Source organism: Physeter macrocephalus, chromosome 4 (assembly GCF_002837175.3).
Source record: "Physeter macrocephalus isolate SW-GA chromosome 4, ASM283717v5, whole genome shotgun sequence".
NCBI classification, from domain to species: Eukaryota; Metazoa; Chordata; class Mammalia; order Artiodactyla; family Physeteridae; genus Physeter; species Physeter macrocephalus.
Genome location: NC_041217.1, coordinates 42,667,001 through 42,684,382, shown reverse-complemented (window position 1 = coordinate 42,684,382; position 17,382 = coordinate 42,667,001). Strand labels below are relative to the sequence as shown.

The window sequence follows — 17,382 nt, the reverse complement described above, 5'->3', positions numbered from 1 at the left end:
CTCTGTTTTTTCTTTTTTCTTTTGCCCTACCCAGGTACGTGGGGAGTTTCTTGCCTTTTGGGAGGTCTGAGGTCTTCTGCCAGCGTTCAGTAGGTGTTCTGTAGGAGTTGTTCCACATGTATATGTATTTCTGATGTGTTTGTGGGGAGGAAGGTGATCCCCACGTCTTACTCTTCCGCCATCTTGAAGTTCCCCTCCACAGTGCTTTTTGTGAGAAAAGCTGCTCACTGTTTGAGTCAATGTGATCAAAACTTGGGGTGGGAGCTCTACACTCAATGACAATGACACTTAACTCCACTAAGGACAGGAAAATATGTGGCCAAGCCCGCTGAATTTTTATGCAAGAAATGTGTACATGCGTGGGATGAGGGGAGGCAGAGGGCCTAATTCTATCTGTCACAGGGAAAGGGATTATCTGGAAAAGCTTCTTAGAGGAATGTAGATCAATAATTGCTTATGTATTTTCAAGATTGTAAATTAAGGAACAAATGAATCCTAACAAAACCATACAGAAAATTTAACCTAACCATCACAGACTGATATTTCCAAAACAGATGCCAAGAGACTGACTTTTCAGAGATATACAAGTTTCACTCCTTAAGATAACTATATATTATGAGCAAACATGTGCTAAAATGTATTCCCCTGCTCACTGTTCCAAATAAATATGTATTTCTGCTTTGCGTGCTGTTTTTGCAATAATATTAAGGTGGAGTCTGGTCACTTAGAATAGTAACAGTCTGGATCCCAGTATTCATATTCATCTTTGAAATTTCTATCATTATGCTAAATGTCTTAGTTTAGAAAAAGAGTATAAAAATAGGAAATATGGATTCCAATTGTCATTTACATATTTTATCATTGTTCTTTTTGCTTGAAGAAAACATCTTTACCTGATTAAGGACCTTCTGAAGGTGTGGGGTCCCCATCCGATCAGCAATATGTCTGTAAGCCGGGTGTGAGAGAAAAAATTTCCTTTCTGCCAACGTGGCAGCCTTTATATCCTTCTTCCCATCTATGTCCTTCTGGCTCCTGTTTACCACCCCCACGTAACCTAAAACAAAACACACACCTATGGAGTTGGGACACCTTTGATTTATTCTGGGGAAATTTTAAAGCTCTTGAAGAGGCTGAATAAGAAAAAAAAAAAAATTATTTCAGGGCCTGAAGAATAGATCCCTTTACAAAACTCAGTTTGAGATATCAGTATTTAACAACGGCTGGATGATTTGGCTAACGTTGATTTTTTTAGCATTAAAAAAATAATGTCCTTTGTCCTTAAAAGATCTGTGCATTTAAATAGAGTAAATCTCTAAGCAGTTTTGTCATATAGCAGGAAAGTAAATAATTCAAACTTAAACAGTATACATGCATGCAGTCTATGATGAATATTTATACCCTGGCTTCAAACACCTTCATTTCCTGTTTTCTTATTATTTGAAGGAATAGTTCTCCCTTTGGATAATTTTTAATACATCATTTGGGAACAACATGCCATTCCATAAAATGTTTAACTAATCATCAATCCATTCCTCACAACTGTGGAGGCGTTAAAATCCAGCTTCCCATTGTTTTCCCAGTTATTTCTCTGCCACGTCATCAAAGGAAGTCCTGTACAGGACACAGTACATTACCCCTGCGAAGCGGCAGCAGCTTATTCTCTAGGACATCCCTGGCATCCGTTCCCTCATCCATAAGATCCAGTTTGGTGATGACTCCAATGGTTCTTAGACCTGCATCACAAACAAACCCCACATTACACAATTTTCAGAATACTAACAAGTTTCAGAGACATATATGTCTCAATGCTAATTGCAAAGCACTCATATCCTGGTTCTTTCCCTGTTCCTCTCCATCTTACTTTGTTTTCTAATCCACTACTACCCCAGTCTGGTGAATGTCAACGGGTTGAGGCAGAGAGTTGCAAACCACCCATCCATAAGATAACTCTTGATTCAGGAGAGAAAAAAACAAATAGCTGCTTCACCAAAATACTTTTAAATGTATGAGTTTATTTTTGTACTATGCATACATGGAAATGATACATTTAAATTTTCCTCCCAGGGATTGCACACAATATGGATGTTTTAATTTTTTATGTATCACATTGTTAAAAACAAAAAAATAGGCTACACATGGACCAATGATATGGGTGTGTCATAAACCAAAGCTTATTACTGATCCAGTTCTGAGTACCTGAGGTCAAAAACATAAAAAGAAGAAAACTACAACGTATAGGATACCATCATCCCCAAAAATAAACTTGCAGAAAAGGAAATATGACTTAATAGAAAGAAGCCTGAAATAGGAATTCTGAGCCTTGGATTCTAGTCTCAAGGCAAGTCACTTAATTCTCTGGGTCTCAGTTTCCCTCATCTGTAAAATAAAGCATTGGAAATTATTTAATCTTAAAAAGTACTCCAACCACGAATTTTTTTAAGATGGGGAAACTAAGGCAGAGAGAGATTAAATAACTTTCCCAAGGTTATATAAGAAGTGGATCTGGGCAGTCTGGTTCCAGAGTCCATGCTTTTAACCAATATACTGCTTATCGTGGTAAAAAAAAAAAATTTTTTTCTCAATTTAAAAGGCTTAAACCAAGAAAGTCAAAGAAAATGGGAAAGGAATGCAGAAAATTTTTGAAACTGTAAATCTAGCTGGATGACTGCTAACCAACTTAACATATCAGAGAAAGAGGAAAACTGCATCCAAGAAAGCCAAAAAAAGGAGACGTCCAGAAACTAAATAATTTACATCACAGCATCTCAGTAAGATTCAAGACCTGGGAGACAGAAAGCTCTGAAAACTATGGAGACTGGTGGTAGCAGCTGAAGCTGAAAATAGAAGTACTGGATGGAAGCAGTCAGATTTCCATGGGTAACATAGCTAGAAGCTGCCCTGGTCCACTCTGGCAGGACAGTGCAGGTTTACTCTCTGGAAAGACTGAACTAGAAAAATCTCTGAACTCATGGATACCTGGCCCAGTTTGGATGGATCTGGTGTTAAAAGAGGATGATTAAGTAAAATTCTACATAGAGAATGGCAGGGACCCCCCTCCCCAGGCCAGTTCCCTAATTTGACTTCAAAAAAGAGATGGCTGGCAGACTTTAACCCCCCAAGCAAGAGATTGGAACAATGGTCTGGGGATACTAACCATTCCAAGAGAAAAACATATATATTGATATTCAAAGGAACAATAATTAAAATAGTCCAATAAATCATTCTGCTGTGAAGTCTATCATTCCATAATTCAAGAACACCCACACAGAACTCCAACCACCTGATAATATTTCACCTTTAAGTATGAAGGGACAGCCAAGGAGATTCACTAATATGAGACCAAAACAAATAAACATTATAAAGCTGAACTTAAAGAAAACAAAGATAATGCAAAATACAGAAGAAAACTATTATTTGTATGAATATCCTCAGACAGAAAGGAGAGGTCATAGCATTCATGGGACAAAAATAGAATGCCATAAAAGGAAATTTTTGAACAAACAAAAATAATTTTCAATAATTAAAAATATGAGAGCAGAAATAATAATGTTGGAATACAAAGTTAGGAACCCCCCCAGAAAACAAAAGAAAAAGAAGTAAATAATAGGAAAGGAAAAACTTTTTTAAAACTAAAGAAATGATTCAGAAGATACAACATCTGAATGATTGGCATTCCAATAAGAGAGAGAATGACAAACAGAAACAGTTGGGGATGTGGGGACATACTATTCAATAAGATGTCCTATAAGTGAAAGATGAATTTAGGGATTGAATTAACCCATCAAGTGCCCAACACAATATGAAAAACATACACATACATACACACACACGATATGGCATATAAATATAAGATTTCGTAATACTGGGAACAAATAAAATATCCTAAAAAGCTCCCACAGAAGTTAAAAAAGTTATTAAAAAAAAAAGTTTTAAGAATCATTACAGCATCAGTCTTCCCAGCAGCAAACTGGAAACTAAAAACGCGCAGAGCAATGTTTTCAAAATTCTGAGAGAAAGATAATTTCTAGACTAGAATTCTAAACTACCAATAAATGTGACAGTAGAAAAAGATATTTTCAGACATGCAAAATCTCAAAATATTTTACCTCCCTTTCTCCTTTTTTTTTGTAGGGGGGGAGGGACAATTACTAAAAGATGTGTTCCACCAAACATGGGAACAAACTAACAAAGAAGTAGACAGGAAATCCAGGAAGCAGGGAATCCAATCTAACCAGAAAAAGAAGGGAATTTTTAGGATGGTGTAGATCCCAGTTTAAGGCCAGGAGAGCAGTCAGTATCTATTAGAATAAGAGGACAAAGATTACTGAAGAGATATCTTCCCCCACCAAGAAAAGAAAATGAAAGTGATAGGATACTTAAAGCCTAATGCTTTTAAAGGTATTAAGAGATTTAGACTTCTGAAGGAGAGGTTGGGAATGCACTGGTGACAGATACGTAGACTATGCAAACAAACAAAAAAAGAGACAACTATCAACCTCAAAGACAGCAGTATCACTCAAGAAAGGAAATTTAATCATAATTTAACACATGGTTCAGTTGTGAATAATATTTTTTGAATCATAAATATTCATTTAGCAAAATATGATATAGTTATATTAGTAGAATTGGGGAGGTAAGTGTATATATGGGTGTGTAAGTATATGTGGGTATGGGAGACAGCCAAATCCTTAAATATAGAGGTAAATAACAAAAGAAAGTTAAAAGGGTTGAAAGTGGTAGTCTCTGGAAATCAGTAATCCAGAGTCAGGAGGAGTGGGCAAGGGACTAAAAGTTTTTATTAAAAGCCTTAGAGACTAGTTTTTCTGAAGTGATGTACATTTATAACATTAATAAAAATAAGAGTTAAATTTTAAAAGTATTTTCTTTATTACTCCCTATTTCTGAAAAGGCAGAAAAGTCTATGCTTAGTGGTGTCCCAGAAATGGCCAATGAAATTATTTTCTTTTTCACTCTTAGTTATACAAGTAGGCAACTTAAATAATGAATGCCTGCTGGCAGACTCAAGACCTACACTGTTAGATCTCAAAAAGACATTGCCTGAAGAGATTCAAAGGCAGCATGGCTTGAAAAGCACTTCACTGGAAATATAAAGACTCAGATAAAAATAATAACAGAGACCATTTGTTGAGTCCTGATTATGTGCCAGACATAGACTTGAAACAACTCTGAGATAGGTACTATTATTTCTCAATTACACTTTCCTCAAAGTGAGACTTGGAAAGGAAAAATACACTTGCCCAAAGGCTTGCAGGCTGTAGGGTGTAGAAGGCAGGCAACCTAATTCCATTTTTAATCACTACATTTTTCTGCCTCTCAATTCTTAGCTAGATTCTACAAGTGATTAGCTGTGTTATTTGGCAAGTTACTTACATCATCTGGGCCTGTTTATCTACAGAACTAAAGGTTTAACTAGATGTCTCTTTCAAGTCCAGAATTCTGGGAAGGAGAACAACTTCCAGATTCAGAAGAGGTTATGTACAGTAGTATGTAAAGTAAAAAGTAATGTAATAAAATTCTTGCCCTCCAACTAAAAGGAAAATTTAAAATAATACATTAAGAGCTAATAAATAATGTGTGATACGGTGTTTCAATTATGTTTCTCTTCAGTAAAGAATAGCCGCCATGATGAGTACTGACAAGTCCTGACAAAGACCTAGAAAAAACATACAAGGCACTTCAAAAATCTGATTCTTATATATAGCATAGATCTAAGAGCACTGAGTCAAGGATTGGACTGTTTGGATTCAAGTCCCATCGGTTTCCCTTGTTAGCTCTGAGACATTAGTTTCCTCATCAGGTATAACCACATCAAAAATGTAATCATCACAGTTTACATTTGATGTCTGGGATTATTAATAGCATTCCCTTTAACTCTCGAATGACTTCAAACAGAAGAATAAGTTACATGTTCACTCTAACTCATCAATAAAATGAGGAAATAACAAACCTATGTTTTAAAATTACATAATAGGACTTCTGGTTTCTGGTCCACCACGTAAGGGGCTTGGAAATTGCCACTGTGTCCTAACAAGTGAACAATTGAAAAATTAACAACGCTTCTGAGATTCATCAGAGAAGTGAAGCCACAAAGCAAACCACTGTCCCCCAAATTTGGAGAGACAGATAGGTGAATACAGAGAATCACAACTTACTGGAGCAGAAACACAAAAGCAGAAAACTCTGTGGGAACCAGGGCCTAGCCAGAAAAACCTAAACTGTAATTGATGAATTGCTGGAAGCTCAGTGTGGGCAGTCTAAGAGTTAAAAACTCCAGGGGGACCCAGTCATAGAGGGTACCCATACTTTTGTGAGCTTTGCTTCTAGGAGCTCAACCAGGTTCTCACAGTGACTATCTGAGAAAAATCTCCCTGTGCTTCAGACAGGGGGAGAAAGAAACAACTTGATTTAAAAATGAGTGAAAGACCTGAACAGATATCTCATCAAAGAAGATATACAGGTGGCAAGTATGTATATGAAAAGATGTTCCACATCATACACCATTAAGGAGTTGCAAATGAAAACAACAGTAAGATATCACTGCACACCTATTAGAATGGCCAAAATCCAAAACACTGACAATACCAAATGCAGGCAAGAATGGGGAGAATGTTAGCAACTCTCATTCACTGCTGGTGGGAATGTAAAATGGTACAGCCACTTTGGAAGATGGTTTGGGAGTTTCTTACAAAACTAAACATAATCTTACCATATGATTCAGTAATTGTACTCTTTTGTATTTACCCAAAGGAGCTGAAAACATGCCCATACAAAAACTTGCATACAGATGTTCATAGCAGCTTTACTTATAATTGCCAAACTTCAAAGCAACCAAGATGTCCATCAGTAGGTGAATGGATAAATGAACTGTGATACATCCAGACAATGGAATATTATTTAGTGCTAAAAAGAAATGAGCAATCAAACCATGAAAAAACATGGAGTAACCTTAAATTCATATTACTAAGTGAAAGAAGACAATCTGAAAAGGCTTTATGGTGTATGATTCCAACAATATGACATTCTGGAAAAGGTAAAACTATGGAGACGATAAAAAGATTAGTGGATGCCAGCAATTAGTGGAGGCAGGAACGAAAAGGTGGGGCACAGACGTTCTTAGGGCAATGAAAACTATTCTGTATGATATTACAATGATGGATACATGTCATTATACATGTGTCCAAACCCATAGGGTGTACACCACCCAGAGTGAACCCTAATGTCAACTCTGAACTTTGAGCATCAACGTAGGTTCATCAATTGTAACAAATGTACCAGTCTCGTGGGGGATATTAATAGTTGGAGAGGTTATGCATGTATGGGGACAGGACATATATGGAAACTGTACCTTCTACTCAGTTTTTCTGTGAATATGTAAAATTGCTCTAAAAACTAAAGTCTATGAATTAAAGACAATTAAATAACATAACACATGTAAAGTATTCGGTACATAAAAACCACTCAATAAATGAAAATTGTGATCTCACCAATTTTGTTTTTCACCACTACTCCCACTCTATTCCAGTCCTAAGCTCCTGTCACACCCAATAAGTTGTAACTCTCCATGTGATCATGCATTCTTGCCTCTTCACCTTCACAATGCTATCTCTCTCAGTTTCAAATATCCTTCCCTCTCTTCTTTTTTTGGTTATTTCCTACTCATCCTTCAAAATACTTTATAGGCCTCTCCTGCAGGTGCTTAATCAGGCTTCCACAAGTGTAAGTTTGGAACCTTTTCTCTGTGACTTCAGAGGTCTCTGCATACACTGAAATCATAGTTCTTATATGACACTAGGGATCTGCTTATTTGTCTGTCTCATCCACTAAGCCATGATCTCTTCAAGAATAAAGACAATATCTAATCTACATATTCCAAGCAATTCATATAGGTGCCAAACACAGAGTGGGAACTCAATAAATGTTTATTTATCAAATGAATAAATGAGTAAAAAGCATGTTTACTTTTCTTAGGTTTAGACAAGAATTGAAATACAAATTCCAAAAAAGAAATATGATACCATTCTACCATGTTACCTAGGTTTGTTGTCAATACAGTGATTTTCCTATAAGAACACTGCCATTTCTTCCATTTATATAGGCAACTGAATTGTAAGTAGTGTGTTGTTTCATCTAATTAAGAAATGGGACAAAACCAAGCCATGAACCACATTAGCAGTTGCCAGAAAGGTAATCTGGAACACTGTGTACACTGAAACGGCAGCAATGAAAAACAAAATCAATGAAGAATTAGTGTAAACATGTATACAGCAAAATTAAGAACAGACTTAGGAAATTAGATGTCCTTCAGTTAATGTATCTCTTTTGTTGTTGTTTTGGGCTTTGGTGGTATTTGAGTGGGGGTGGTTTGAAGTAAATGCTGTTCTTTCTGTTTGGCAAAGATTATGGGATATTTTACTTCTGAAAGCAATCAGTGATGAATAGGAATAGTTTCATCTTTTTTTCTATAAGTTTTCCATTAACATTATTTTCTTGTTATTTTCCAACAATTCTGAAGAACACAGTTCTCATTTTCAAAGTCATCAGGTAATATTACTGTATGTGATACGAGTAAAATATTAAGTAAATAATAGAAAACATTAAAATTACTGTTGCTATGGTAACAGAGACTATCTTGCTCACAGATTTACACCCAGAATCTAGCGCAGTGCTTGAAAGATTTAATATTTGTGGAAGGAAGGGAGAGGAGAAAGAGAGGGCAAAGGGAGACAGGATATAAGAGAAGGAAAGGAAAAAGAATTACTCCAAAGATAAGAAAATTTAGGTATAGAGTGGTTCTTTCACTGAGAATCTATACTCCAAAACAGACTAAGGCATGAAGGAACAAAAGAAAAAGAATCCACATACAGTAGTTCCCACCCCCATCTGCAGTTTCACTTTCTATGATTTCATTTACCAGAGGTCAACTGTTGTCCAAAAATCTTAAATGAAAAATTCCAGAACTAAACACTTTATAAGTTTTAAATTGAGCACCATTCTGAGTAACGTGATGAAATCTCCCACAATCTTGCTCCATCACCCTGGATGTTAATCATCCCTTTGTTCAGCGTATCTACCCATTAGTTACCTAGTAGCCCTCCTGGTTATCAGATCGACTGTCACAGTATCTTAATGCTTGTGTTCAAGTAACCCTTATTTCACTTAATAATGACCCCAAAGCACAAGAGTAGTGATGAGGGCAATTTGGATATGCCAAAGAGAAGCTGTAAAGTGCTTCCTTTAAGTGAAAAGGCACAAGTTCTCAACTCAATAAGGAAAGAAAAAAATCATAAGCTGAGGTTGCAAATTTGCAAAGATCAATGGTAAAACTCAATCTTCTATTGAAACTGTGATGGAAAAAGCAATTCCTGCTACTTTTCCTGTCACACCTCGAATATGTATGTATAGGGAAAACACAAAGAATATATAGGGTTTAGTACTTTCCACGGTTTCAGGCATCTCCTGGGGGTCTTGGAACATATACCCCATGTATTAGAGGGACTCCTGTATACTTAAATCTCCCTGCTTTTTCTCAACCAAAATCCACTTTCTTCCTCTTCCTTGGCACACAGCTTAACTATATTTTCAAATCTCCCTTACAATCGAGTTACAATCTCCCTTATAATCTGCCTGTACTGAGTTCCAGCCAGTGGAGGTGGGTGAAGTGATATGTGCTACTTCTAGGCTTGGTCTGTATAACTTCCTACATGTTCTCCTGCCAGCTCTTTCACCTTCCATTTGCTGGATCTAACCATAATAAGTCCCTAAGTCACTATGGGTGACAAATATAAGTATCTGGGCATCTATGAATGATGTCATAGACAATAAACACCACACTACCCCACACTACCCTGAAAATCAACTCAGCATAGACATTTCTACTGTTTGCACCACTACATGTTTCAGTCTATTTATTACTGTATATCAGTACAAACAATGGTACTCTGAAGAAGAGAGCTGCTATAATGAAAACCTGGCTTAGCAAGATTAGGTAGCAAGGAAACAAGTATTGCAACATGGAAAGATGAAGATTCATGTTATACAGTAGCTGTGTATTTTGTAAACCTGCCGCATGTGATAAGTTGTAAGGCAGACTAAGTGCCTACTGAAAGGAGAAGCTATTGAAAAGAGCCTGGATGTTAATTTGTCTTGATTGTTCCTTGCTGCTTAAAGCAAGGTATTTAAGAAAGAGATGAGTTCACAAAAGAAATTTATCATTTTGTGAATGCATCTTTTTCTTAAATTTTGCAAGCAGAAATAGAAAGGATTAGAGAGCAACTAGAAATATGGGTCTTTAATGGTTGAAAAAGCCAACTGTTCTTGTAACTCAAATAAGAAAATAGACTGAAAAGGCTCTGAGCAGCGAACGTCCATTAAGAATTTCAGTTAAGCAAAGGAGCTCAGTAATTTCTCTTTCTAGCTTAAAAGCGTAATAGGGTTCAGACACACATTTCTGCTGTAAACTAGAAAACTGATAAAATATATAAAACAATTGTTTTCAGACATGAAATAATAGGTTGTACAGGACTATGATGCTTGAAAGAAGAGAAACAACAAAATAAGTCATACAATTATTCAATTACTACTTGGAGGCAATTTCTGGACAACAACGCAAGGAGGAAAAATCCAAAGAGATTCCAGCAGTCCTGCTTAGTTGAAGAGACACAGATTGGATTTCAAGGAGGCCAAGGCTGCTAGAATTTACAGGACCATGTGCCAGATAAAAGGGAGCTATGAATAGAAAGAGCTCTACAAATGTGCATAGGGGTCTCCCCCAGTCTTTGAATGCATGCATGCCTAAGGTAAAACTCCACAATGCTAGGCAAAAAACAACTTCCAGGGAGCACTAAACCAAACAATTCCCAAAGCTCACATAGAACTGGGAATCATTAAGTCCCACCAGCCAGAGGGGAGAAACCTGTTGAATTAAAGATGCCAAAAGGATCGAACCTCAGTAAAGGTTACTGCAGACCCATCCTTTAAAGAAACATAAAAAGGCCCTCTCCACTATGTGAGAACACAGCAAGGTGGCCATCTGAACGCCAGGAAGAAAGCTTTTATCAGAAACCAACCCTGATGGCCCACTGATTGGGGACTTGCAGCCTCCAGAACTGATCCCTTCCAGGAGGCCACATTACAGTGGATCATCCTGTCGCCTTGGGTTCTCTTGGCTGTACAGTTTCTCAGGCTTTCCTTGTTTTTCAAGACCTTGACAGTTTGGAGGAGGACTGGTAAATAGCTAACTGGGGTGGGGGCGGGTGATACCTTCAAGATGGTGGAGGAGTAAGACATGGAGATCACCTTCCTGCCCACAAAAACATCAAAAATACATCTACATATGGAACAACTCCTACAGAACAACTACTGAATGCTGACAGAAGACCTCAAGACCTCAAAAGGCAAGAAACTCCCCACATACCTGGGTAAGGCAAAAGAAAAAAGGAAAAACAGAGACAAAAGAATAGGGACAGGACCTGCACCTCTGGGAGAGAGCTGTGAAGGAGGAAAAGTTTCCACACACTAGGAAGCCCCTTCACTGGCGGAGACAGGGGGTGGTGGGGGGAAGCTTCGGAGCCATGGAGGAGAGCGCAGCAACAGGGGTGCAGAGGGCAGGGCAGAGAGATTCCTGCACAGAGGATCGGTGCCGACCAGCACTCACCAGCCTGAGAGGTTTGTCTGCTCATCCACCGGAGCAGGGGTGTCTGGGAGTTGAGGCTTCGGCTTGGGAGTTCAGATGCCAGGGAGAGGACTAAGGTTGGCTGTGTGAACAGCCTGAAGGGGGCTAGTGCACCACAGCTGGCCGGGAGGGAGTCCGGGAAAAAGTCTGGAATTGCCTAAAAGTCAAGAGACCATTGTTTTGGGGTGCGCAAGGAGAGGGGATTCAGAGTACCACCTAAACGAACTCCAGAGACGGGCGCAAGTGGCGGCTACCAGGGCGGACACCAGAGACGGACATGAAATGCTAAGGCTGCTACTACAGCCACCAAGAAGCCTGTGTGCAAGCACAGGTCACCAACCACACCTCCCCTCCCGGGAGCGTGTGCAACCCGCCACTGCCAGGGTTCCAAGATCCAGGGACAACATCCCTGGGAGAACACACAACACGCCTCAGGGCTGCTGCAACGTCACGCTGGCCTCTGCCGCCACAGGCTCGCCCCGCATTCCGTACTCCTCCCTCCTCCCCAGGCCTGAGTCAGCCAGAGCCCCCGAATCAGCTGCTACTTTAACCCCGTCGTGTCTGAGCAAAGAACAGATGCCCTCAGGCAACCTACATGCAGAGATGGAGCCAAATCCAAAGCTGAACCCCGGGAGCTGTGCAAACAAAGAAGAGAAAGGGAAATATCTCCCAGCAGCCTCAGGAGCAGTGGATTAAATCTCCACAATCAACTTGATGTACCCTGCATCTCTGGAATACCTGAATAGACAACAAATCATCCCAAAATTTAGGTGGTGGACTTTGGAAGCAACTGTAGACTTCGGGTTTGCTTTCTTCATCTAATTTGTTTCTGGTTTTATGTTTATTTACTTTAATATTTAGAGTTTATTACCATTGGTAGATTTGTTTATTGATTTGATTGCTCTCTTCCTTTTTTTTATCTAAAGATAAATATATAATTTTCCTTTTTCTCTTTTTGTGAGTGTGTATGTGTATGCTTCTTTGTGTGATTTTGTCTGTATAGCTGTGTTTTTACCATTTGTCCTAGGGTTCAGTCTCTCCATTTTTTTTTTTTTTGTACAGTTTTTAGCACTTGTTATGATTGGTGGATTTGTTTTTTGGTTTGGTTGCTCTCTTCTTTCTTTCTTTTATTACTTTTTTTATTTTTTAATTACTAATAATATTATTTATTTTAGTAAATTTTTAATTTCATTTTTTCCTTTCTTTCTTTCTTTTATTTTCACCCTTTTCTTCTAAGCCATGTGGCTGACAAGGTTTTGGTGCTCCAGCTGGTGTCAGGCCTGAGCTTCTGAGGTAGGAGAGCTGAGCTCAGGACATTGGCCACGAGAGGCCTCCCAGCCCCATGTAATATCAAATGGCGAAAGCTCTCCCAGAGGTCTCCATCTCAATGCTAAGACCCAGCTCTGCTCAATGACCAGCAAGCTACAGTGCTGAACACCCTATGCCAAACAACTAACAAGAAAGGAACTCAATCCCACCCATTAGCAGAGAGGCTGCCTAAAATCATAATAAGGTCACAGACATCCCAAAACACACCACCAGAGGTGGTCCTGCCCACCAGAAAGACAAGATCCAGCCTCATCCACCAGAACACAGGCAGCAGTCCCCTCTACCAGGAAGCCTACATAACCCACTGAACTAATCTTACCCACTGGGGGCAGACACCAAAAACAACGGGAACTACAAACCTGCAGCCTGTGAAAAGGAGACCCCAAACACAGTAAGTTAAGCAAAATGAGAAGACAGAGAAGCACACAGCAGATGAAGAAGCAAGGTAAAAACCCACTAGAACAAACAAATGAAGACGAAATAGGCAGTTTACTTGAAAAAGAATTCAGAGAAATGATAGTAAAGATGATCCAAAATCTTAGAAATAGAATGGAGAAAAAACAAGAAACGTTTAACAAAGACCTAGAAGAACTAAAGAGCAAACAAACAATGATGAAAAACACAATAAATGAAATTTAAAATTCTCTAGAAGGAATCAATAGCAGAATAACTGAGGCAGAAGAATGGATAAGTGACCTGGAAGATAAAATAGTGGAAGTAACTACCACAGAGCAGAATAAAGAAAAAAGAATGAAAAGAATTGAGGACAGTCTCAGAGACCTCTGGAACAACATTTAACACATCAACATTCAAACTACAGGGGGCCCAGTGAGGGGATGAAAGTGAGAGGATGGAAAAAGGTATTCCATGCGAATGAAAATCAAAAGAAAGCTGGAGTAGAAATTCTCATATCACACAAAATAGACTTTAAAATAAAGGCTATTACATGAGACAATGAAGGACACTACATAATGACCAAGGGATCAATCCAAGAAGAAGATATAACAATTGCAAATATATATGCACCCAACATAGGAGCACCTCAATACATAAGGCAAATGTTAATAGCCATAAAAGGGGAAATCAACAGTAACAAAATAATAGTAGGGAACTTTAACAGCACACTTTCACCAATGACAGATCACACAAAATGAAAATAAATAAGGAAACAGAAGCATTAAATGACACATTAAACAAGATGGACTTAATAAGGAAACAGAAGCTTTAAATGACACATTAAACAAGATGGACTTAATTGATATTTATAGGACATTCCATCCCAAAACAACAGAATACCCTTTCTTCTACAGTCCTCATGAAACATTCTCCAGGAGAGATCATATCCTGGGTCACAAATCAAGCACTGGTAAATTTAATAATATTGATATCGTAACAAGTATCTTTTCCAACCACAATGCTATGAGACTAGATATCAATTACAGGAAAAAAATCTGTAAAAAATACAAACACATGGAGGCTAAACAATACACTACTAAATAACCAAGAGATCACTAAAGAAATAAAGAGGAAATCAAAAAATACCAAGAAACAAATGACAATGAACACAGGATGACCCAAAACCTATGGGATGCAGAAAAAGCAGTTCTAAGAGGGAAGTATATAGCAATACAATCCTACCTCAAGAAACAAGAAACATCTCAAATAAACACCATAACCTTACACCTAAAGCAATTAGAGAAAGAAGAACAAAAAACAACCCAAAGTTTGCAGAAGGAAAGAAATCATAAAATCAGATCAGAAATAAATGAAAAAGAAATGAAAAAAACGATAGCAAAGATCAATAAAACTAAAAGCCGGTTCTTTGAGAAGATAAACAAAATTGATAAACTGTTAGCCAGACTCATGAAGAAAAAAAGGGAGAAGACTCAATTGAATAGAATTAGAAATGAAAAAGGAGAAGTAACAACTGAAACAGCAAAAATACAAAGGATCATGAGAGATTACTACAAGCAATATATGACAATAAAATGGACAACCTGGAAGAAATGGACAAATTCTTACTAAGAGGGAAGTATATAGCAATACAATCCTACCTCAAGAAACAAGAAACATCTCAAATAAACACCATAACCTTACACCTAAAGCAATTAGAGAAAGAAGAACAAAAAACAACCCAAAGTTTGCAGAAGGAAAGAAATCATAAAATCAGATCAGAAATAAATGAAAAAGAAATGAAAAAAACGATAGCAAAGATCAATAAAACTAAAAGCCGGTTCTTTGAGAAGATAAACAAAATTGATAAACTGTTAGCCAGACTCATGAAGAAAAAAAGGGAGAAGACTCAATTGAATAGAATTAGAAATGAAAAAGGAGAAGTAACAACTGAAACAGCAAAAATACAAAGGATCATGAGAGATTACTACAAGCAATATATGACAATAAAATGGACAACCTGGAAGAAATGGACAAATTCTTAGAAAAGCAAAACCTTCCAAGACTGAACCAGGAAGAAACAGAAAATATAAACAGACCAATCACAAGCATTTAAGTTGAAAATGTGATTAAAAATCTTCAAACAAACAAAAGTCCAGGACCAGGTGGCTTCACAGGAGAATTCTAGCAAACATTTACAGAAGAGCTAACACCTATCCTTCTCAAACTCTTCCAAACCATAGCAGAGGGAGGAACCCTCCCAAACCCATTCTATGAGGCCACCATCACCCTGATTCCAAAACCAGACAAAGATGTCACAAAGAAAGAAAACTACAGCCCAATGTCACTAATGAATATAAATGTAAAAATCCTCAACAAAATACTAGCAAACAGAATCCAACAGCACGTTAAAAGGATCACACACCTTGATGAAGGAGGGATTATCCCAGGAATGCAAGGATTCTTCAATATATGCAAATCAATCAATGTGATACACCATATTGACAAATTGAAGGAGAAAAACCATATGATCATCTCAATAGATGCAGAAAAAGCTTTCGAAAAAATTCAGCACCAATTTATCATAAAAACCCTCCAGAAAGTAGGCATAGAGGGAACTCACCTCAACATAATAAAGGCCATACATGACAAACCCACAGCCAACATCATTCTCAATGCTGAAAAACTGAAACCATTTTCTCTAAGATCAGGAGCAAGACAAGGTTGTCCACTCTCACCACTATTTTCAACATAGCTTTGGAAGTTTTAGCCACAGCAATCAGAGAAGAAAAAGAAATAAAAGGAATCCAAATGGAAAAGAAGAAGTAAGGCCGTCACTGTTTGCAGATGACATGATACTATACACAGAGAATCCTAAAGATGCTACCAGAAAACTTCTAGAGCTAATCAATGAATTTGGTAAAGTAGCAGGATACAAAATTAATACTTACAGAACTAGAACAAAAAATTTCACAATTTGTCTGGAAACACAAAAGACCCCGAATAGCCAAAGGAAACTTGGGAAAGAAAAACGGAGCTGGAGGAATCAGGCTCCCTGACTTGAGACTATATTAAAAGCTACAGTAATCAAGACAGTATGGTACTGGCACAAAAACAGAAGTATAGATCAATGGAACAGCGTAGAAAGCCCAGAGATAAACCCACGCACCTATGGTCACCTTATCTTTGATAAAGGAGGCAAGAATATACAATGGAGAAAAGACAGCCTCTTCAATAAGTGGTGCTGGGAAAACTGGACAGCTACATGTAAAAGAATGAAATTAGAACACTCCCTAACACCATACACAAAAATAAACTCAAAATGGATTAAAGACCTAAATGCAAGGCCAGACACTATAAAACTCTTAGAGGAAAACATAGGAAGAACATTCTTTGACATAAATCACAGCAAGATCTTTTTGATCCACCTCCTAAAGTAATGGAAATAAAACCAAAAATTAACAAATGGGACCTAATGAAACTGAAAAGCTTTTGCACAGCAAAGGAAACCATAAACAAGATGAAAAGACAACCCTCAGAATGGGAGAAAATATTTGCAAACGGAGCAACTGACAAAGGATTAATCTCCAAAATATACAAGCAGCTCATGCAGCTCAATATTAAAGAAGCAAACAACCCAGTCCAAAAATGGGCAAAAGACCTAAATAAACATTTCTCCAAAGATGATATACAGATTGCCAACAAACCCATGAAAGGATGCTCAACATCACTCATCATTAGAGAAATGCAAATCAAAACTACAATGAGGTATAACCTCACACCACTCAGAATGGCCATCATCAAAAAGTCTATAAACAACAAATGCTGGAGAGGGTGTGGAGAAAAGGGAACCCTCTTGCACTGTTGGTGGGAATGTAAATGGATACAGCCACTATGGAGAACAGTATGGAGGTTCCTTAAAAAACTTAAAATAGGATTACCATATGATCCAGCAATCCCACTACTGG

The 17,382-nt window shown here is 37.8% G+C and overlaps 1 protein-coding gene across 1 annotated transcript in view; it reads right to left on the bottom strand.

Moving 5' to 3' along the window:
- LOC102977482 (dynamin-3) overlaps positions 1-17,382 on the bottom strand; it is a 306,536-nt gene that overhangs the window by 107,752 nt on the left and 181,402 nt on the right. The window contains exons 5-6 of the mRNA XM_055083872.1: positions 1,635-1,733; positions 894-1,054 (exon numbers count right to left, since the gene is read on the bottom strand). Of these exons, the coding sequence (XP_054939847.1) occupies positions 894-1,054; positions 1,635-1,733 (260 nt within the window). The remainder of the gene's footprint in view (positions 1-893; positions 1,055-1,634; positions 1,734-17,382) is intronic.